This window comes from Calonectris borealis, chromosome 5 (assembly GCF_964195595.1).
Source record: "Calonectris borealis chromosome 5, bCalBor7.hap1.2, whole genome shotgun sequence".
NCBI lineage: Eukaryota > Metazoa > Chordata > Aves > Procellariiformes > Procellariidae > Calonectris > Calonectris borealis.
This window is the reverse complement of record NC_134316.1, coordinates 37,755,519-37,779,187: the sequence shown is the minus strand read 5'-3', so window position 1 is coordinate 37,779,187 and position 23,669 is coordinate 37,755,519. Positions and strand designations below refer to the sequence as shown.

The 23,669-nt window shown below is 35.8% G+C and overlaps 1 protein-coding gene across 20 annotated transcripts in view; it reads right to left on the bottom strand.

Moving 5' to 3' along the window:
* The window catches only part of GPHN (gephyrin), a 300,275-nt gene that overhangs the window by 83,710 nt on the left and 192,896 nt on the right, over positions 1–23,669 (bottom strand). For all 20 annotated transcript variants that reach the window (XR_012673911.1, XM_075151848.1, XM_075151849.1 and 17 more), the window contains one exon: positions 19,336–19,470. Coding sequence is in view for 19 of the 20 variants with exons in the window: in XM_075151848.1 (XP_075007949.1) it covers positions 19,336–19,470 (135 nt within the window). In the remaining variant the exon portion in view is untranslated. The remainder of the gene's footprint in view (positions 1–19,335; positions 19,471–23,669) is intronic.

Below are 23,669 nucleotides of genomic sequence, written 5' to 3'. Positions count from 1 at the left end.
TGCGTATAACTGACATTATTTACTCTTTCTTTCTTCAAAATATATAGAGGAATACATACGCAATGTGTACATAAATGCTTGAAAACATAAATTACAAGATAGCCTAAGGTCAATTCTTATTTTACATCTATGGCACAGTTAATATACATGCTAACATGTTTTCTACAGGAACCTTGCAGAATGCAACTTGGATGTTTCTCAAGGGATGAATCAGAGTGATATGAGTATTGCACAAACTATACTACATCTGTTCTGGGAATTAAATAGAGTATTACCAAGAAGGCAAGGGACAGAAGGAATAAAAAATATTTTTTTTAATGGCAAATGCCGCAGAAAGGAATTCAGGTATATCCTTACCTCTCTCTGGTCAACTCCTGTACGATAGTCTAGAAATTGACTGATAAACTAGTATTTCAGAAAATGGCATGGATTACACACTGCTTGATTTCAGAAACTCAGCTAGACACAAGAAGCCCATCATAGATGAACACTTGTAGCTAGAAAAGATTAGAATGAAAGATGTGCACGTAAGTGTTCTAAATAAAAAGTTTGTATACTTCTATCCCCACTGGTCACTTGTGAGATCTAGAAACGAGTTCTTTGATTTTTCTATTACCCATTTGTAAAATGAAAACAATACTTCCTTTTAAGGAAACATAGGACTAATAAAAAGAACCTGAACAGTGAAATTGAAAACAAAATTTTGTGCTTCAGGTTTTATGAATTTTTTTTTTTTAATACCACAACACAAGCTAAATGAGTCGATTAAGAGATGAGGCAGGAGCAAGACTAAGTAGTTATTGGCAAAATATTACCTGAAAGTCATGAGAGTTGGAACATTCTGAAGGAGAAGAATGAAGATATTCCATGTAATGAAGCAAGAAAGGTGTTGTGTAGGGAACATTCCAGGAAACTGGCAGGGTGTAATGCACTGACAGTTAAGATAAATGCATTATATTTACATCCTTTTCTTATTTACAAGAGAATAATAGTAGGAGTTAAAAGCTAAAGATTAGCCACAGGTGTCCCTATCCTGGTATCTGAAGAACAAGGTGGAGTTACAATGGCAGCAGAATGAGATAGGAAGCCAGCGGAAGAAAACTTAGGAAGGAGGGAAACCAGAACCAAACAGTGAGCAGAGCAGTGCTCAAATATGCTTGATGGACTTGTTAGAAGATGAATGAAAGACTTGGGTACCAAAGAACAGACACTTAATGTTTTCTAAGCAGAAGTCTTGCATATGGTTTCATTATTATTCCTCTACCTTCTAACAGAATCCATAAGAAATTTACTGGTTTGTCTTCATCTCTGATTTTGCTCCAGAAAAAAGAATTTAAAAGACCTAACCTTAAATATATATAAACCAGCAGTTATACTCATCATAAAGAAAGAAAAGCTCTGAACAACTGGCTAATCAGAGATTCTGGCTTTAGTTGGATTTATTTAAAGGAAGAGTTCCACAACAGGAGAAATAGCCTCAAATACTTAACACTATCCATCTTAGACTCCTTCCCCTTTCTAGTAATATACCCTGTTCTTGCTACTCTAAAGTTTCCCTGCTTACTGCTTCTGACAAAGAAATTGGAATTTTGCAGGACCTAAAGCTTTCAGAAATGTGTTTTCACATCCACATTCACCAAAAAGTCAAACCTCTGTCAGACTTTTTTCCAAAATCCTGGCTAATACATACATGGTTCATAATGACAAAGCCTTTTTGATATGATCAAATTCTGAAACTGAATAAATGCAACACTAACAATGGAAACTCTTTACTGCAGTGGTTTAAAAAGATGTTAAGTTCCTTATTCAATGGCCTGGGCATGCATTGTTGGAATCATATTAATCAAAAGCAAGAGATTATACTACACAGCATCCAAATCAAGTTCAGATTATTTGCTGTACACATAAGAAAAACGTAACTGTTCTCCCGCTTGACCACTGCTGGAGAGATCAATGATGAATGGTGGGTAAAGAAAACTATTAATATTACTTGTAGAACATTACATCACTGGGTCTGCAAACAATGTTTTTGCATTTGTCATATGTGTTATCCCACATATCCCTGACAACTGCACCAACAAACATTTTCTGTTTTCTTAGACAAAAATAGTCCCTGTTAGTTTCTAGCCATGGCTTCTTATCTTTGCAGCTAACAAAGAAGTTCCTTTGTGCTCCCTAACCTGGTTGCCTTAGGGGATGTGAGGTAAAATGGTGTGAGTATCCTCTACTGAATCCTAAATCATGAAACTTGCTTGCATCATATTTGTCGATGTGATTACACATACTGTTAATAAATGTTTATGAAGTTGTTCCTTTTTAAAGCAGGTTTTTGGCTGTGAGAGAGTGACATTCACAAATTTGTACATGCTATGAGAAAAGACGACTTGCCTTGTTTTTCCAGTTTTACCTGCCATTACTTCCTTCCAGTTATCATTTCATCTCAAAATGCAGAGCATCATGGTAAGGAAGGAATGATCAGTTTTGGTAATCTAGAGCAAAACTGTGCATATGATGCTCCTACTTTGGACCATTTCCTTCAGCAGAATTCCACAATATACTCCAAATCTGGTTCCCTCCCCCCCCGCCAAGGGCCGTTCAACTGACCAAGGCAAAATATGGAAGAACAACAATGGGATACACCTCTCTCCAATCCAATGTAGCTTAAACAGATGTTCTATGATTCAGTGAAAAGGTAGGTGGATGTATAAAAACATTAAAGTGATCTGAAAGATAAATGCATTGAGAAGGCAAAAACATTAAAAACTTACAGAAGAGAACGAAATATGAATCATAATATATTCAAACAGCCCCCACATGAAGGGGCTTTGAAAGAATACAATATATTAAGTACAGGGATATTTAGGAGCCATCAGCAATTTTTTATCAAAAGCTTGGCGATTCCTTAAGTTGATATAGTGCATTCAACTAGAGAAGAAGGGGGTCCGGTTGATGAAGAGAAACCATAAAAGCTATACTATGCATATTATTACACCATTCTGTTCCAGAAAAATGTTCTTGAAATCTCTCACACAAATTCTCACACGGTTCATATGAACAGAGAAAAGTATCTCAAAAGTATAGCCCAACTGGCAATGATTTTACATCAGTTGGCCAGAAACAAAAAACTTTATGTATTGGCCAGATCACGTAAGGGAAGTGAATCCAAAGGAGATTAAATCTTATGAAGAGGGAAAATGCTTTTTCTGATCCTTAGCAATGTTCATCAAAATTCACAGTATACAGCAAACTGGAGATAAGTGAAGGACAGTGACATCCAGAAAAAAGGAATAAACTGTAAATATTCCATGGCTGGCAAAAAGTCATTTTAATTAGTAAAGTAATTACACACTGCTTGTCAACAAATTTGATGTTGGGGACTGTGACTGCCAACATCCAAATATTATACAATAAAATACTGACATGGGTGGTATTTTTAACAATCCTTACTTGCCTGATCAACAGTGGAAAATTCTAATCCAAAAATTTGAACTCCAGCTAGAATTCTCTTCTCTAACAAGAACAACGCTCTACATCAAGTGAGCAGTTCCTACTGCTAACAAAGAGTTAATATATTTTTAATATTGCAGCAAATCAATTTCTTTTAAGTTAAAAAATGCATTATGTATAACTTTTACACTTGCACTTGAAAGTATTTTTACTTCTGCAATTTTGGCCAGACAAACACCAATTAGATGGGGCTTCCTAAATAAATGGGGAATATTTTCAAACAAAGGGAATACAAGCTCCTATAACAAAGACATGCATTCTAAACCAATAAACATATTCACACCTATGCATTATACTGCAGTATGGCATAAATGTTTTATTAAGGTTGCTGCACTTCTTGAAAATGGTAAACCTACAAAAGCATAAAGTACATGAATGCTAATGAATGCCAATAAAACATCATTATCATACCATCATACATTTTGTTCACACTACCCACATTTTAAAAATTTATTTATTAATTATTTTTTTAAAATGGACGCTACTACTCGCACTGTTCCATGTGCAGATGAGGAAATAAACACAGTGCAGGTGACCAATCAGTGGTAAAAAGTAATGCAATTTTCTTGCAGTTTTGGAGTTTAGTGCATTAATATCATTGCCAAATCAATGGTCTGTTAACACACATAATGACAAAGATAATGTAACCACGTCCTTATACAGGACATTTTGTAATACATAATACACTGGTTATTTTACACCAACACGTGGCAGCCTAGTTCTTTAAAAATATCTATTGACTTCAGTGAAATTTAATGGTCAGAAATCAAATCTAAAAGTTGGTAGGTAAAATGCACACCCAGGGCAAAACAGACTACAATAAAGACAAACATAACATATTATGCCACTATTCTTAGTGACGTAATGTCTTAAATCTCATTTAAACTGGAGCTCCGGGCATATGAGAGTTGGGTCCTTACTTTCACTATGCAGTTAACAAACTACACAAGCTTTAAGTTGCCCAAGACATGAAGAGATTATAAATGATGAGTAACAAAACCAAATGGCTACTCTTGGCAGAGGCGTGCCCAGCCCAACGGGAATGGTATGGAAATCACACAAAGGGCTCCTACTGATTGTAAAGAATGCTGCCGATCAGAAGGCTTAATTAGCCTGCACAGAGCTGTGTGCTATCGAGACCAGACTGCTCCAAGCAAATTGATTGAGAATAAGTTCAAATACTTTATGCTTCACTTTATTATACAGGGGACACATATGCAAACATATAGGGACCAAGTTTTACAGTAGGGTTTCCAGATCCAGCTTGTCTCAGAGCTTTCAGTTGCACAACTCTCCCATTACACAGCTGAAGTTCCCCAAACCCTTCTACGCACAAGGCCACCTTTCTCCCAGTTCTTCCTGACCATAGTCCGTCCTTTTCCCATAAAGCTATTGCTGCCTCCTGCCTCCAAGCTACTTCCTACTCTTCTCCAAACCACTCTAAGCCCTGCAGCCTCATCATTCAAGAGCCACAAATACTGCTCTGCTCTATACCAGACCTCTACACTCTACCACTCAACCTTTACATCAATTCATTACTTTCAATCCCCGCATTTCAGCCCTGCTTTCAACATTTTTTCACTCGCTGCTAGCATATTTCGCTCCCTGCCTATGCCTGCAGCCTCATTTATTCTCTGGCTTTCCCTACAAAGGAAAGCAGTATTTACACCTCATGCTCCTGGTAGAGCTTTTAAAAAACCAAACACCTGTCACAGATATAAGAAATCTGTCCTGGCAAGCAGGGAAGAAGTTCATATTTAAGAAAAAATAAAAACATTGTAAGTCCTAGGTGGTGAAGTTTTGAATTCTTTGTATATACCTTTCCCAAACTGACAATTCAGTTCTGAATGTGCTGCTCTTTAGCCTTGTTGTCCTAAGCTGAACTGAAGTTCTAAAAGCTGCAGCATATATAGGGCTGTTCCTATTTCAGTGGAGGACAGTGTCCTTTAAACATTTTTAGACACTAAGTAGCTCCTATCAAAGATACTTTGGTGGTCATGGTGAAAGCCGTCGCATCAATGAAGTCACTTAGAAGTGACCTGATGGAGGGACAGGTTGGTTATAAAGCAAACCAGCTAAGACATTTGCTCTCTTTGACCACTTTTAGCAGCAAAATTAAGGGAGAGATGTTTGCATTCGGGCTCAGTGTATTAAGGAAGATCCCACCTTTCTGAAAACAGATGCGTCAGTGGGACTTCAAAGGGAAGAGTAAACCTCTTTGAGGACAAGTGCATTTAAGGTTTGTTCTCAAATATCTGTAATATCCTGTACTTTATCCTTTTGACTAGGCAGGGCTGTGTTTGGAAAATCTGTGTAAAGCTTCTTGTCACATATATTTCCTCACATCTATGTATCCTGAAGAGTTCAATTGTGAAAGAGAAGCGGAAGGGTTGATAAGGATACTGGGAAAGGGTATATCCATTAAAGCTATAGGAAACATATAATTAAAGCACTGAGACGATAACTTCAGAAGATGAAGATAAGGTGGAAAGATTTGGGATTCAATTCACTTTGCTTAAAGAAGCTTAAAACAATATGACCTTTAAGTGGCTAGATACGAACAAGAACATGGGAAGTGACCAAGGTCAATCCATCCACACTGATGGTGTTGTTGAATCAAACCATTGTCCAAGGAGGCTGCCTATGAACTTCATAAAGCAAACAAAGTGTTGCAAAGAACCGCCATACCAACACATAGAACTTGTTGCTCAAAGGCGTTCCTCACATTTTGAAAAGCTATTTTTAAAAGAAAAAAAACAGTCTTAATAAATAAATTGTAATGAATGGTGCAAATTTGAAACAGACATAAATGGTTTGAAATCTTGCCACACTTGTTACTGTTTCTTATGCATGATTTCCATAAATCTACTGTAGGGCATTCAAGTGGGAAGCCCAGTTTCCAACATAGTCATCAGAGAGAAGTATGTTCCAAATGTAAGCACTTCAAATTTCTCACCTTAAAGATCCCTAATTTGTGATATGACTTTTCCCACAAACACATTCCTACAGTCACCGCCATTGCTGGTTTAAATAAAAAGCTCTTTACTGAAATATATGCAGGTTTAAGTAAATGTATATATCAATAAATGCCTACAGAAATTCTTGTCCAAGAATATGCAATGCTACTGTGAAAATGATCAGAAATAGATAAATAACCACTTCCTTTCAAACAAGCAAATATACTGTTGAAGCCTAATTGAAGAAATAAAATTCTACCCTATTCATAAATGTCCCTTTTAAAGAGATAACATGTATTTTGCCTTTCAAAATTAAACTAATTCGGTGAGCAAAATAGAGGCAATTCATTTCAGACATTAAGGATAAATTTTGAGTTTAATAAATATGGGAATTCATTTGAATCGTTGTCATTACTATTAATCATCTGAACATATTCTAACACCTAATCTTGAGGCATCTGTGAATGGCATAATATCTTCATGGTCACACAATTTTGAACTCACATTTTAACATGTCATCATAATTTTGTCATGATTTGTGCTGCTACAGTTTATTTATTTTACAAAGGCAGAAATGTAGAAAAAATTAAATACTATTTTCTTATACAATCTCTTCAAGGAACAAACAAAACTAGTTAAAACTGATTGCTGGTGTTCAAAATGGAACAATTCCCTGGAGACTACAGTGCCTTCTCCCTCTTCCTTTTGCATGTAGAAAATTAAAACAGGGAGAACAACCTATGATCAATATTTTACTAAATGAAAAGTGGCACAATTAAATAAGAATTTTCTCAAACACAGGCGATGTGCACTTGGCACATACTAAATTATCCTTGCAGATCCAGAATACACAGTTGGATAAGCATTGACCTAAGCCTTACATGAATTACAAAATAAAGGGCTTCTAACATACATTGTGAGAAAGGAGGTAGTTAGAGTGGTAAACAGACAAAGAAGTTGAATTTAACAGGATGAACTGCATTAACAAATTTAGAATGGCTGTTTATGAGAAGGCTGGACAAATGATTGTGACAACTGTTCTTTTGATTTTAAAAACCACTACCTTTTCCATCACCTTCGTTTTCTCATTTCCTAATACTGTTTGTTGATGCTTAGTGATTGTTACAATTTAACAGGACTATTTTATGGAATGAACTTGGTATGTTAGGGATTATAATAATGTTTTCTAACCTTTCTGGATAAATTGGCTATAGGGCTTACCTCATCTCATTGCTTAATGACTACTGTTCATTTGAGGTACTCTAAACTGTCATTTATTGCACTTAGAACAAGTAGAGTGGAACCACACCAAAAGAGCAAGTAAAGCAGCATTGACGTAGTGCACACATATTCCTCTGGTATGGTTACACAGTACCCAGGCTCAGCTGTGATAAAAGATTATGCGTACACACATATGCACTGATTTTTTTTAAAAAAAACAATCATCCTGAGGAATAGAGAGGCACAGAATGAGGATTACACACACCAATAGGTATAAGTGAGAGCATTAGGCCATATACTAAGTAGGATGAATGTTCTCCTTTTCCAGCCAGGAAATAATGCATGGGAACTTGGCAGAAGAATGCTAAAGAGAAAGCATCTTGTATGTTTTTCTCCAAACCTTCTGGAGAAATACTTGCTAAAAATAGCTACAGTTCAAAAACTTGGCTAATCAATATGATCTAAGAATCTACTTAATGAATGAAACTCTCAAATTCTGATAGCAATTGCTCAGGCTAAGTCCTAAAAGATAACATCTTGTCTTTTTTGTCTTGGAAAGACAAATAGATGAATTACTATATTCACATTTGACGCATTGCTGTGCTGACCTATAAATGCAAGGGTAACATGATTCTGAGAACTAGCTTTCTGAAAAAGAGAAAGCCTATCTGCTTGGGTAAAAAAGATACCAGAAACAAGACCATGATATAAAAAAATTATTACAAAAAATTCTCAAAATTGAGATAAGGTCTATGTCTCCTATGTCTTGTAGAAGGTATCCTGTAAGTTCCATGCAAAACCAGGAGATGTGAAACACGCATTCTAGAGTAAATGGTCTATATGAGCCTTGCATTCAGGCTCAATCTTTTTTTTAGATAAACAACTAACTTCTCGGACAGTTGTTTTGTTATCACATCAGAAATAGAATGACTTTGCAGTTTTATACTATAATGAAATTGCCTAATTGCTTTACTACATGAAGATAGATTTGCTCTCAAATGAGAAATATTTTCAATATGGATGCAATAAATCCAAAGTGAACAGGTACTCAATTCAAATAAGACTGATCTTGAAAAATATACTTTTCTGTATCAACAGACAAGAGTTTTAACTACCAAGGGAGACAAATGACCACTTTTCATCAGCCTTTTGCAAAAGTACCATTCTAACTGAAGATACTTTGACAGACAGCCAAAATAAGTTCTTGAAATTGAATACTTTGACTCTTGTTTTCTTGAGTGGAGAAGAAAAAAAACAATGTCAAGAAGGCTACTAGGTCTAGATAGAGAGCCTGGCAGATGTGAAAGCAAAAGATACTATTTTGTCTAAGCTAGAAAGTGTTAAGTACAAAATGGAGTTAAAGGAATTTAAAACAAGGAGTGAAAGATTCCTTAAACATACAAACAGAAAAAGAGAAAGTAGAAATGCTATCATTTGAGGTTGGGAAGACATCAATGGTAAACTAGGTAATGAAAAATAGTACCTTTCCTTGATTAGGGGTGATAATACACGATATGGGAACAAAGGCATAGTAATCAATGAGAATTAGTATAAAGCTGTATTACTTTTGATGAGGCAACTGCTCTTATAAACAGATGAAATGTAGGATAGGAACATATAGAAGTAAAAATAAAATGGTTGGGAGGGCAAGAAAATTGCTAGTTGGAAGGTAACAATATATTTTGCTGAAAGAGGAACAGGTGGAAGAGAAGTTATGAATATAGTTTGCGAATGAGTGATGTAGAAACTGACCATATCTAGTATTTTCAATACTGATTTTGACACAAAAGTTAGGAGTGTTCTCAGATAAATATGGGAGGCATCATCATTACAGAATATTGAAGTAATCTCATCAGCAGGTATTTAATAACATTGAAGATTGCTGTAAACGAAATGGAGTGAAATTTAACACAAAGTTCTGAACTAACAAGCATCTTTGCTACATGGGCAAGGACTTAACAGTTGGAAAAAAGACAGAGATTATAAATCCATTGTACAAAACACCAGTAAAATCTCATATAAGCAGATATACAGTTTTGCTCACTCCAAGGAAGGTGAAATCTACAACAAATGCAGGAAAAGACTTTTGAAGTCATCTTCTTACAAGGATGAAAATGAAGGAGTTTGATTTAATTAATTCATAAAAATTAAATCTGAAAGTTTCTATGACTGCCCTTTATAAGTCTAGTTGAGGAATGAATACATGATTGAGAAAAGATTGGCCTTGTTTAAGTTAAAAGGCCAACAGTGGCACAAAGGCAACTGAGTGCAGACTGACCAATGAGATAGTGAGGTTCTAAAACAACGCTGGAGACAGCCATGCAGAGGGGAAAACTATTTTTAGTTTGCCAGTCTTAGATGGTATTACATATTACAACATTAAATAGTATTAGATACTGCCTGAAATAAGAGATACGATTCACAGAACCAGGAAGTGCCATTTACTTTTAACTCCCTTATTTCCTAAAAACTTCTTCAAAGGTTTGAAAGGTAAAAACTTCAAAAGTCCTGAAAGGACTTCAGAGACTATTAGTACACTTGCTAAAGAACCTACAACTTTAAGGCAATTCCGTATTTACATCATCCATGAGAAAAGCAATGTCTGTGCTTTAGATTCTTGCTTCTCTCTGTGCTGGTTTTGGCTGGGATAGAGTTAATTTTCTAATTTTCTTCATAGTAGCTAGTATGGGGCTATGTTTTGGATTTGTGCTGAAAACAGCGTTCATAACACAGGGATGTTTTAGCTACTGCTGAGCAGTGCTTGTGCTTACACAGAGTCAAGGCCTTCTCTGCTTCTCACCCCACCCCACCAGCAAGTAGGCTGGGGGTGCACAAGAAGTTGGGAGGGGACACAGCCGGGACAGCTGACCTCAACTGACCAAAGGGATATTCCATACCATGTGACGTCATGCTCACCAATAAAAAGCTGGGGGAAGAAGGAGGGACGTTTAGAGTGATGGCGTTTTGCCTTCCCAAGTAACCGTTATGCGTGATGGAGCCCTGCCTTCCTGGAGATGCTGAACACCTGCCTGCCGATGGGAAGTAGTGAATGAATTCCTTGTTTTGCTTTGCTTGTGTGTGTGGCTTTTGCTTTACCTATTAAACTGTCTTTACCTCAACCCACGAGTTTTCTCACTTTTACCCTTCTGATTCTGTCCCTCATGCTGTTGGGGGGAGTGAGTGAGTGGCTGCATGGTGTTTAGTTGCCAGCTGGGGTTAAACCACAGCATCTGCGATGGAATCAGCCAACTTTTACTGCAGATGATACATTAACCACAGGAACATGCATGCCTTGAAATAGCTTTCCTGGTCTAAATTTCAGTTTTGGCTCCTGCAAACACATAATTGCTTGCTGCTGCTAGACTACCACCACTTTTTACAGCACTTTGGGTTGCATGTGCACATAAAATGGAATTTTATTATTATACTGCATATCTGTAGAAGCATGATATGACATCAGGATGCTTCAGCATCTATATCAGCAAGCTAATATAGACTTTTGCTTAAGAATACACCTTGAATAACTAACAGCTATATTAAGATTGGCAGACAAAAAATAGAAACATATGGATGTGGAAGCACCAGAAAGCATAGCAGAAGGGATATAAGAAAAATGTGTTGATGGCACACAGATCAGTAGTTTATTTAGTTCACAGCACTTCATGCAGCTTCTGGGAATACCCAATCAGTAAAACAAGACAACTTAAAATGATTTACAGACCAACACAAAGAGTTGAGCCACTGAGAAATGATGTTGAAATGATAAAAAACAGGTTTAGATAAGGAGAACACAGGACAGCGAGCAAATCTTACATATTCAAGAGGTGGAACTGAATGGAGAGACAAATATTCCCTTAACTGTCAGCTCCTAAAGAGTATAAAAGGCACATCCAACACTGACTTGATGGATACCAGCATAAGAAGAAACCTAGAGAAGTTGTGAAGGAGTTGATAGCTGGTGCCCCACATCTTATATATCGTTTCAAGAAATCCTGACCAGACCAGGTGGTACACATATATGGATGCCTGAACGCTGGACAGACTACTGAATGCACGTATCTTTGTGCTTTTGAGTATGTAGATATGAAAGTGTGACTGAAATCCTTTTTGTTTTAAAATAACATCACCTACCTCTCCTATAATGTCTGGCACTGAACTTTGCCACGGCATCGTCGTTAAATTATTTACTATAATAAGAAAGAAACAACTAGAGGAAAGAGGATTATTGTCTATCTTTGCAAGTACATTTTTTAAATTTCTGATCCTTTTGTCAAAGAAAGAACACAGTGGTAGGGGATGTGGATTATTTATTATGTCAACAGTCAGTGAAGGAACAGAAGCAAGCTTGCCCATACCTGAACTGCTGATTAAGATCAGGTTAATGTATGAATGGCTGAAATTACAGATTAGCAGGGACTGAGACACTGAAAAAGAGGAGCAGCGGAAAACCTAACTCCTACAAACAGAATATTTGGCTATATGAAAATTCAGCACATAGATGCATAGTTTTACTCTTGAAACCATATTTCATGATGAAACAAAAATAAATCAATTGGCACAGGTAATAAGACCTAATATGCCCAAGGAAAAGAGAATGAATAGAGATGGGAAGACAATATTGCTCTGACAGGCCAACTCCAGCAAGACATCAAACTGATCACCAGGCACCAACAGTCTCAACAAGCATCGGTGACAAAACCAGAACTAGTTATATTGAAAATGGAGCTAGCAAATATTTCTGTAGAGGTGTATTCACACTAATTTCTAAATGAAGAAACTGGACGGAAGACAGACGTAACTACATTGCTGTCTGGAAAACAAAACAAAACAAAAACAAACCCAAACCCCCTCATCTTGCGATACATCAGAATTCAAATCAGAGATTTATTTTGGATAGGAACTGAAAAGGTGTGGGTAAGGAAACTAATGCGAGAAGGATGCACATCTTTTCCTTTTCTTAAAGTAAAGCTAAACTGAAAAAATCAGAATTTGAAAAAAACACTTGGCATTTGAAGAAAGCGTAGTAATAAACAAAAACTCTTGCTCCCAAATCTAATTGAAAAAAACATTTAAGGGAGGAACTGACAAGCTGATGCAGCATAAGCATACATAGATCAGAATTCATGCAATGCATGTGTCAGCCAGGATGTTTGTACTTCTCTTCTGGAGGGATACACATGCAGAATAGTTACAATTTGAAAAAATAAGTATTATTTTCAGGGAAAGAGTGAGAAGCTTATTTCTGACATGTTTGAAAGTTTCACTGGACTCAGGAAAAGAATGGAATTCCATAGCTTAATAAAATACCAACTTGTTACTAAGAAAGAGAAATGTAGGGAAATTTTGCACATTAATGCTCCTTCACATGATTCAGTATATAACAGGTCTGAAAAGTAGCTGATTCAATGAATTCAAGGATTGTTCTGGATGCTCTGGATTGGTATAGGTAGCCAATTCCCAACTCCAACATCCTTCTTTAGCTCTGCTATAAACAGTTCTTGGGCATGAGACAAAGAAGGGAACTGGATTTTGGCACTGCTATACTATTTAATACAGACTCCGGTTACCAATGAATACGGTACTACTTGAAAAACAGATATTCAAGAAAAAAGTAAATAAAACTAAGTCAAATAAGTACCTCTACTGAAATTCAATATTCAGCTTAAACTTGATGACACCAGTCTTTATTCTACTTCTCCAGAGACTTGTTGATGGGTTTGTTGTGGTACTAACAAGAAACCCCAAAACCCAACTCCTATATTTTTCAACCTTCCTACAAAGTGAATCTTCCATTTTAGAAAGGATTTTAGTAGACTTTGCTTTCATTATTTATGATCTATTTGGGTTTTTTTTTGATATCCCAAGCATACCAATCTGCTTCTTTCTTAGTTACAATGTCTCACTTTTGAAGCTGTGGCATTTAGTGTTTTTAACTAACAACAATCACAGTTTTTAACCAAAATGTAAACTAAAAATAAGACTTGTTAGGACTCAATCATCCACATGTTTTGCCAGGACAATACACTTCAAACAATGAGGAAAAAAGGTAATAACTATATGGAAAATATTCTAGTATCTTAATTAGTAATTGATTGGAAAACCACTGCTGCACTATATTGAGGAGAACCTAGGAGGATACAGTACATTGACGTGCATTAGTAAGCAGGATTCCTCATCTTAAGGCAACACTGGCTACTTTCTACTCCAATATACATTCTTTAAGCATCTCTTTTCACTAAATACAATTTTTTGTAATCCTGGAATTGCACTGAAAAAAATTAAGAAGAAATAAAACCCAGAAATAATCAAGAAAACATTGGAATTTTATCAGGATCAAATATCTAACTAAGCCCACGTGTCTATAAACAGCTACCTGTTTTACAAAAAAAAGCAAGAAACCCTTGCAGTGCTCGGAGTGTGATTTCACCTGCCTAGATCATCCTAGCAATTTAAAATATCCTTTCCACTTTTCCATGCTCCTCAACCATATCACAGCTAAATAGCGGTGCCAAAGCACTTGCTACTTACTCAAGCAAGTTCCTAGGTAGAAAAAACTATAGCATATGCAAACTTAATAAATAAAAAAGAAAAAAACTTTACTTGGGAATTTAGTGTATGCGTACAAACTTCAAAATATATTCACATACTTGCCATATTGTTTTCACCTTGATGACCACCTTAAGAAGAAATAGTAGGAATCAAGACAACAAATATAAAATTTAATGCACTCAATGTACACAAAATACCTACCCTATGGATAAAACTACAGCTTGCCAAATCATGTCTTGAACAGCATCTTATTATTAACTAAGAATTGCTGGTAAGCAACCTGATCTTTCTTCTACGGAAAAATACTGAATGTTTCTACTGAAAAATTTGTAACAATAATTGTTAGAAAAGCATCTTCCCAACTCTACCTGCTTCCATCTGCTCATGTCATTACTTCACGTAGTAGTTGTATATTAAAAGTCACAACACTAGACTGAAAACATAAATCATAATTAGGTTGAGTATTAATTTGTGACTCATTTGACTGCATGGAAAACTTGCACCAATGTGCACATTCAATATTAAAGTATGGTTCATGACAGAAGGTGTTCAAAGCATCATTTTTCATTGGTAGCAAGCATGAGAGATGATTGAGATAATAAAATATTTTTTGCCACAGAAATAATTCTCATCAGCCTTTTATTTTTTTAAAAAAAGTTTAATGTATTTTTCTAGGCGTTTTCATTTCAGAAATTCTCTGCAACTGAAACATTTACATAAATTACAAGTATCCTACTTTTTACATTAGGAGTATTAGGTCTTCAGGTGAATGTCAACTTATGGATGATAAAGACAACAGTTCCTAATAGGAGACAGCTATAGAAAGTTACAGAAAGTGATCAACCAGCAGCATTGAATGTACTATGCTACAAAGGTGTGGATGGAGCGGTGGATAGATGAGATGACCGTTTTGCTAGAATCTAAAAAACTTCTGAAAAGTAGCCCTGTTTGCTCGTTTTAGCTGTAAGATAGAGCCTATATGCTTTTCTTATGTAGGAATTAAAAGCTATCTATCACAACTACAAATATGTAAGGATGTAACTTAACACCACCGAGGGTTTTGTCTGATTCAGTGTAACTAAAAAATGGATAGCTAGGGAAGGGACAGATAACCAGCAAGTAAAGTAGAAAGAGACTTTTTCTTAAGCAGAATATAAGGAGTGTCGGGAACGAAGTAGCAAGATGGAAAAAGAAAAACATGCTCATCTTAAAAGTACTATAACAAGTTTCTTAGGATCCTTCATGATCAAAGATAACACTGAAAGAAACTTTGCACATTGAAGTGGAAGAACTGAACATCAGTGAGACTGATGATCTTGCAAGTGAAATACTTTGAACACCTCTTGTCACTGAAATGTATTCCTGGTGATAATTTAAAACCTGTCCTTGGTCTTCTATATCTGCTTCATTTGACACACAACATTGCCAAAAATTAAATACTCATTATGTCATTTATGTATGGGAGAAGTGAAGACTTCAACTTGAAAGCTGTAATTTTCTTTTATACTAGTATCATCTCCTTAAGAGTAGAACAAAATTAGAAGTTTGAAGGAATGACTCAGTCATTTGCTCTGGATATATTCTTTTAAGTTATCTGAAGTTATAGATCTAAAATTTTATACTGTAGATTTAAAAAAAAGCCCCAAGAGTCAACATTAATGCAAACATAAAAATATTTGTCCATATTTGTAAAAGGCATTTTACACTAGGTAGTGTATTGCTTTTGTATCTGAAAAGAACATTGCATTTAACTTCATGGAAGTGCCAACCACAAACATACACAAAAATATAGTAAGATCTTAGAATCTGAACAGCTACTGGAAATGACAAGAAAAACTTGCAAGCCACACTGTGTCATCCTAAACTTTCGTCATGTGAGTATTCAGCAAATTCATCTAACCTCGTTGAGAACGCAGTAAAACTTTAAAAAGACGAAAACTATATTGCAGAAGATAAAAATATCTGTCACAATCACTATCAACTTTATAGTTGAATGACTGAAAAGGGGAGGACTGTTTGTGCAGTTTTCCCCTGAGTAAAACTTAGATTGCCTCTATATCTGAATCCATCTACTATAAATATGGTTTAAACGCTCTTTCAGCCACAGTGGATTTCGCTTGAAACTCATATGCAATTTAGAGAACAAGGAAGGTGTTCTACAGGGATTTATTAAAAGCTAACAAAAGCAAGTTTGTTTAGTTTTGGGGCTGTACCTAATGATAGACAGAGTAGTCCCAATGGAAATTTGTCCTGAGAAGTTCTGACCTCCCAAGAGGCTACAGTGAAAAATATAATTATCTTTTATCAGGAAATTAAACTTTTGAAGACTGATTGAAATATACAGGTTCAAACTCAATAGTCATCATTTACTACTTTGTTAGAAACAGAGATTTTTCAGAAAACATGGAAGATAAAGTGTAAACAGTAAAGCTAATTTAAAATTAAATATTGTATTTTGTCTACATGATCTGTGTGTGTGTATATAAACAACATTAGGTTTTCCAAAATAGAATTATGAAAAGGTAAAGACTTCTAACAGATCAATCAGGAGTATTAGTAATGCACTCTCCCATACCTTCTCTCCAATACCCCCATGCATTAGTAACCTGCTTCTTACATTCATTCAACAAAGATGCTCCTGTCATTGCAGAAGCTTGATTTTTTTTCTGAGAAACACACACAACTTTCTGCTATTCAGCAAATTCAGTAAGAGAGATGTAAGGGTTTATGTACATTTAGGACAAAAAAATACAACAAGAAAATGGTACAACAAAATAAACTGGAATATGTAGCTGACAAAGAAATATAGTGCCACTAGCTCTATGGCTAGACCACCACTCCAAACAATATGTATAATCAAAGAAAACTAAATTGGTTTTTCTGCTGAAACTCTCTCTCCTGCGTTTCATTTCATAGATACATGTTTTGGAGCCCTGAAATGAGTTCCTAAACCAGCACATGAGAATATTGAAACGATACACACTTGCAGATTAAGGAAGAAAAAAAACCACCCTGGAATATCAACTGGATGCTGAAGTACGATTTATCTTTATTCTCGCTACTATGTGGATCAAGAAGTCCAGTGCAAATTTAATTCATATTGCATTTCGAGAAAGCCAGGATCCAAAAGGGAAAACACAGTAAGTGAAGACATTTAGACATATTGACAATGTTTGAGAACATGAATGAACCATATTTCTTGAAAAATTCAGATGATGTTTGAGAACTTGAGGGTACTGAAAAGGACTGAACAAAAGGTAATGAGTAGTTTGTTTGGTTTTTTTTAAAGTAATAAGTAAAATGAACCGAGAGCTCTCTAAGTGGCAAAGAAGCTTATACTTTGTGCAAAATCCAACCTCTAGGTAATAGGAACAGATGAGATCACCCTTCAATTTTATTTTCCAGTTGGGCTTTCCTAGATCTTTCCTTATATCAGCTTGTACCACACACTTTCAAAAGACATCACAGAAAACTAGACTAGCTAGATGTCGCATGGCAATTCCTGTAATAAAAGTGGTGTGGTCTCACGCATTTTGAACAAAATCTGCTTTTGCAGTAATGCATGGAAAACAGGGCTGAACACGATATACCAAAGCATGATCCAATTATGATAAGAGCTCATCTCAACTAATTTCCCAAAGAAGAGTTTCAGGTTTTCAATCTGTATCAAAGCTCTTGTAGCTTCCTTCTGTAATTTCTGAATCTTTGAAGATAGTCTAGAGGAGTGCATTCTGCTTCACAACAGATAAGCTTTACTCCTGCCCATTGTGATAACCTTCCTGAAAATATACAGGCTTCACCTAGAGCTATTTCTTAGCACTGATGTCTCTTTTTTACGCCTGTGACTGGTTTCCTTTGGTTTTCTTTGGACACTTTTGTTTTGTCAACAGGCATAAAACTCAGTGCAGTTTCTCTGTTTCGTATTGCTCTTCTGCTCTGAGTGTTTTAATGTAACAAGCTCTGAGTTTTTATCTTTAAGCCATCGGACAAGTGACAATTTTTTAGCAAAAAAATGAAGGAGCTGCTTGCAGATAGAATTCACTGAATATCTTCTTAAGAAAAGTAGACTATATAATGAAGTCCAAGTATGCTGTCCATCAGAATAATTTTGATTCTATTACAGTGAAGGTGAGTACTACATAAAACAATCCCATAGGCTAAACCAAAACATTTCTATGGGTGGTTGCCAATAAATCTTGTTTGTTGACAGAAAAGAATGAGACAGCAGGAAAGAAGAACTAGCAGATGCTGGCAATCACTTTAGCAAGCAGAATAATCTTCAAGGATCATGAATTAGATGAGGAAGAATGTTATTGTTTGCCATCTGCTACGGGTCTATTAGTATGTCAGCATCTGGTGCCGCAGAAAGATCTTTGTGATGTGAAGGCGCAAAGCAAATTCAGACAGAGTTTTCTTCTGTTGAAAGGAATCCTGCCGAATGTAAACGTTACAGGCCTTGCCACTGGTCAATTCACTTAGTTTTTGATGTATGCTATTTAAAGTTTGATAAAAAGAGAACACAGTAGAGTTCACCTCAATGATTAAATAGTACAGCATAATCAGTAAGAACTGAATAATAATCCCACAAGGTTGGCATTAAAACTTTCTTTCTATTCAATTTAGGCTGTTTTTTGTTTCCAAATGTCAGGCAGCAAATATCTAAGTTTGAGCAAAACCAGTTGGCTTGAAAGTGTCTTAAACTGAACAATAATAAAGTGGGGCACAGAACTGCCCCAGCCCAGGCTAGAAATTTGCACATACGTTTTGTCGACAAAATACTATTTGCTTAATGTTGTTACTCAGTGGCAGGATTATCTATGTTCCTGGGGATATTAAAGACATTGAAGGTGTTAACAATTCCATATTCGTGGTTGATATTGCAAGAGATAACATGAAACTTCAGTAACCATAAAGTATTGGTGGACCCACATATTAAATTGTGCAACAGTACACATGGAATGAACTGTTCTGTCTTGCATTTATTATTACTTAGAATGATACAACCCTTGCATGCGAACCAACCTTGTTCAGCAGAGGCAATACATTAATCTGATAGATTGTATGTCTGAGCGTGGAACTTGCAAGGCATAAGTGTACTTACTTTTGGTGTTGGGCAGGATGCGGTGGAAAGACGAGAGGTGGCCTGGGCACGAGGAGATTCTGAAGGAGTAGTACTGAGGGAAGCTGTATCACGTGGGAGCACCTGAACACCACGAGAGATGATGGAATCTGGAATCTTAAGAGAGATGGAATTAATAGTAAAAAATATACTGTATTTAAAACTTACTCAAAACCTTACATCAAAAACGTAGGAATACCCCACTCCTCAAGTTCGCACACCTCCTCATACGCAAGGCTGGCAGTGGTTAATGGCATGTTCTCATAATTTCAGTAACAAATACCTAGCAAATATATAAGATCATATTTTAACTCAAGTAGCACAGGACATACTATTTGTCCTGAAAAACCTATGAATCGGACATACTACAACAGGAAATAATAAGAAAGGAACGTTTTTTCCTCTTAAGCCTCTGTTTCAAATCCAACAATGACCGACAGTGATTTCTACCATGGCATGAAGGGAGGTAGACTTTCCATTCTATAACTAGAGAACAATATTCTGAACAGAAAAACATGAAGAAACGTCATGGAGTGAGAAAATTTCTCATAAGAAATGTCATGCAGGGAGTAAATACTCTTCTTTCTGTGTACTGAAGACTTTATTTCAGCTACAAAAATTCTTGATGTAAGACTTGTGTTGCAAAAGCCACAGGCCTCTCTGGAGGGAGTATAGGCTAGAAAACACCATCTAAAGCCAACGTTTGGTTTAAAATGCATTCTGAAGGGAAAAATAAAAATTCAATCTTTTTTTTCCCCACATAATGTATTAGAAGGCTAGCTATTTCTAAGATGGAATTTTAGGGACAGATCCTTTAGCTGGTATTGTTAAGCCACTTAAATAAATGGAATTACGCCAACTTACAACAGTGAGAAAGTTGTCTTACTTTCAGCAATAAAAGTGAATCTATCATTATTTTTTATCTTCTGTCTCTTCTGTTCAGTTTTATCACCAGTTCCAAAGAAAAGAGGTAGAAGAATGCATTTAGGAATAAAGCTTTTCTTAGCTTTAATATACTGAGCATTAGAAAGTCTGTTGCTTCTTATTACTGCAGTATTTGGGCCCAGTCATGCAGATAATCACACCGGCTTTACAATTGACTGGATTGCTAGTTTAACATAATGATTAATTTTTTATTTTTTGTGTAAAATGCTAAGACACATGAATGATAACTATCTCAGACAGGAGAACTGATCTCTAACATCAGTTCTACAACACAAAATACAGCAGATATTCTGCTATAACACACTCTCTACAAAGGCTTATTCTGATTTTATTTTCATGATTTTAACCTCTTCCTTTTTCAGAGGCAGCACTTCACCAGATCAGATTGCTCTTACTTCCTGCAATTCACTTTTCTATCACAACAGACAAGAAAATGTAGAAATTCAGATCTTTGATGGAATATATATACATATAGTTTAAGATCTTTCTCCTCATTAAGAATTTCTTAGCTCAGCCTGATGTTCAAGTTCCAAGAGAACCGCCAAAAGAGCCCTCACGTTTGGGGGAAATGGCAGTAGCAGACAATGAAAGGAAGCAAGAAATGAAGATCCAGTGACAAGCCAAACCATTAACACTGCACATTTCCAGCCAGGATTTTTTTTAAATGGAGATGCTGTACCCAGTCTGCATCTAGGCATTTTGAGCATTCTTGCCTAGTAAGGCTTTAGGGCAAACAGAAGCCACTGGAAAGTACCTCCTTCCAGGAACAGGCTTGAATCCTAGCTTTTAAAATCTGTTCCATCCTTAGGACTAGTGTCAGGATACTAAGACAGCTTTCTTGCTTGTCTCTGTGCAATTAAAATGACCAATCTCAAGGCTCAAGTCATTAAATGCTGCTTTTTTATGTCATTTTTTCCCCCTCAACTTCCCTGGTTCCCATCTATAAATAAAGACTATGTCTAACTTAGCAACCTTGACTTAGAGATACTGGGTTATACCTAGGGGATGTTATTTCACCATAAACCTTCCTCCACCCATTAGAGTTTCTCATGTTTATAACCTGTTTCTAAGTTGTGTGGCAACAGATCTCGTTCTCAGTGTGCCACCAACTGCCTGCTTTCTGCTCTACTGCTGTGTTTCTAGACTGACAGTATTTTTTGCCAGTCAATTTCTGTCAGTATTTAAAAAACCCCAACTTTCTTCAGCGGATCTTTCATGACTAAGTAACTTATGCTGCAATTTCCACTATAAATTATGAAGTCAGCAGAGCTTCTCTTCACTATGGACGATTATGCTGGGGATATCTTCCTCTCCAGAAACAGTGCCTAACTGGCCTCTACTTGGAGTATTCTGATTTGCAAATGGCATCTTCGAGAGGTACTATAAATAGAGGTAAACAGGGACAATGATATTCTGATCATGCAAACAGTTGGTAGTTAGAAGCACCACTTCCCTTCTGTTCTCTTTTTCTCCTGAACTCCCATCTTAAATATGTTAAACATATAAAAAGGCTGACATCCCTAAGTTTTATATTGGCATAGCTCCAATACTACCTACAACTTTTAATGCTTCCTTTTAATCTCCATGACTAAGGACAATACAGCAAAAAAATTACATTTTGATATAGGCATAAAATAAAAAAAAATTACAATAAAAGAAAGTATAGTTTTAAGTCTTTAAATAAGACACCTTTTCTTTACCCTCCTCTGATAAAAAGCTGCACACATCTTGATATGATTGTGTATGGGTCCATTACCTCTTTTATATACTCCAAGATCCCACAATAAAAATACAATATTGCTTTTGCAAATGATATGATGATCCAGTTCTCCCTGGGTTTTCTCCGGTTACTCTAGAGTAACCAGATATTACATATTGTCTCATCCCCTTCAGGCAAGTGACTGTTGGTTTTTTTTTCTGTCTGATATGACACCAGATCCATCAATCATTGCTTCTAAAATTTTATCCGATATCACCTTTGCCAGAACAAAAAAATATCTCTGTAGCAAAGTGACTGAGACAATTCCAGTCTCCATTGAACTGCATGTGAAGTACTAAGTTTTGCTTGTGAGAAAATTAAAATTTAAGGAAAATTTCAGCCAGGACATTAATCAGAAAAGGAAGCTGAAGACAAAGGGAAAAGATGATTACAGACATTTCATTTCAATGAGAATTATTCCCTAATCACTACCTTTACAGAAAATAAACCTGCCATAAAACAATCCTTATATAAACCTATCTAGAACCCTAAGTTTCAGCTTGCTAGCTTTCGCAGACACAAAATCTCACTGAAAGAATTAAGTTAGTTCAGTTACAAATTTTGCTCTCAAGAGGTTTATTTCTCTAATATGACACCAGGGTCTGTTGTATTGCTAAAACCAGCATTAATATTCTCTTTAAACCGTTACAACCTGCTGATTTCAGAGAAGGTACTAATATATATACTGCATAAACATAAATATATAAAAAATATAATGTATATATACTGTTCATTAAGTGAAAGGGAGAATAGAATATGATTGGTATTTCTATGTATATGTGTTATGTGATATGGGGAATGTCTCATTTTTCTCACCTACATTTAATAAGTTTTTTTTCCTTTTAAAATTAAATTTAGGCAATCTGAGTCTCTAATCAAGGCAACTTCTTGTTGACCCTGCTAAAGAGGTTGATAAACCCATGAGAAATTTCTGTGTTTCCTGGAGCCTGGAAATCTGCAGTAAGGAAGGGCAGGAATATTATCGTGTTTTGGATAGAATTTTTTTTTTAAACTTTCACAAAGTTACACTATGAGTATCTATGATGTCTCCCCTAAAATTTTTCAACTCATTTGCCAGATTCAAACAAATTTAATAGAGGGTAGAGGTCTCAAAACCCTAAATGGTGTACAATAAAACTCTAACGTCAGTGAAAATAGTTTCTGTTTGCACTAGCTGGAGTGGGAAACCTGTTGTAACATACTGATGGAGAAAGAAACGAATGAGAAATGAATGAAGTGACAGAGAAAGATATCCACCATATCCATCAGTCATTGCTTCTATAATTTTTATCTGACATGACCTTTCCCAGAAGTACTTTTATATCTGTTTAAGTATTTGTGTTTTCAGATTAGAGAACTAAGTGTTGACAAGAAGAGGAAAAAGGAAAAGATATGAGCTCTTTATTCTCTTTTGCCCAGGACTGGAACAAAGATTGACAGTGCTAGTGAGGTACTAAGAAACAAGTTGTAGATGGTAATTACTATGATAGTTATACAAGAGCAAAAATGTCTTAAAAGCATGGAGAAAGAACAGCTTAAAAAAACCAACAACCTTCTGAAAAACTAGCCACTTCCTGCTCTGAGTTTGAGGATTTGATTTGGATTATAGAAT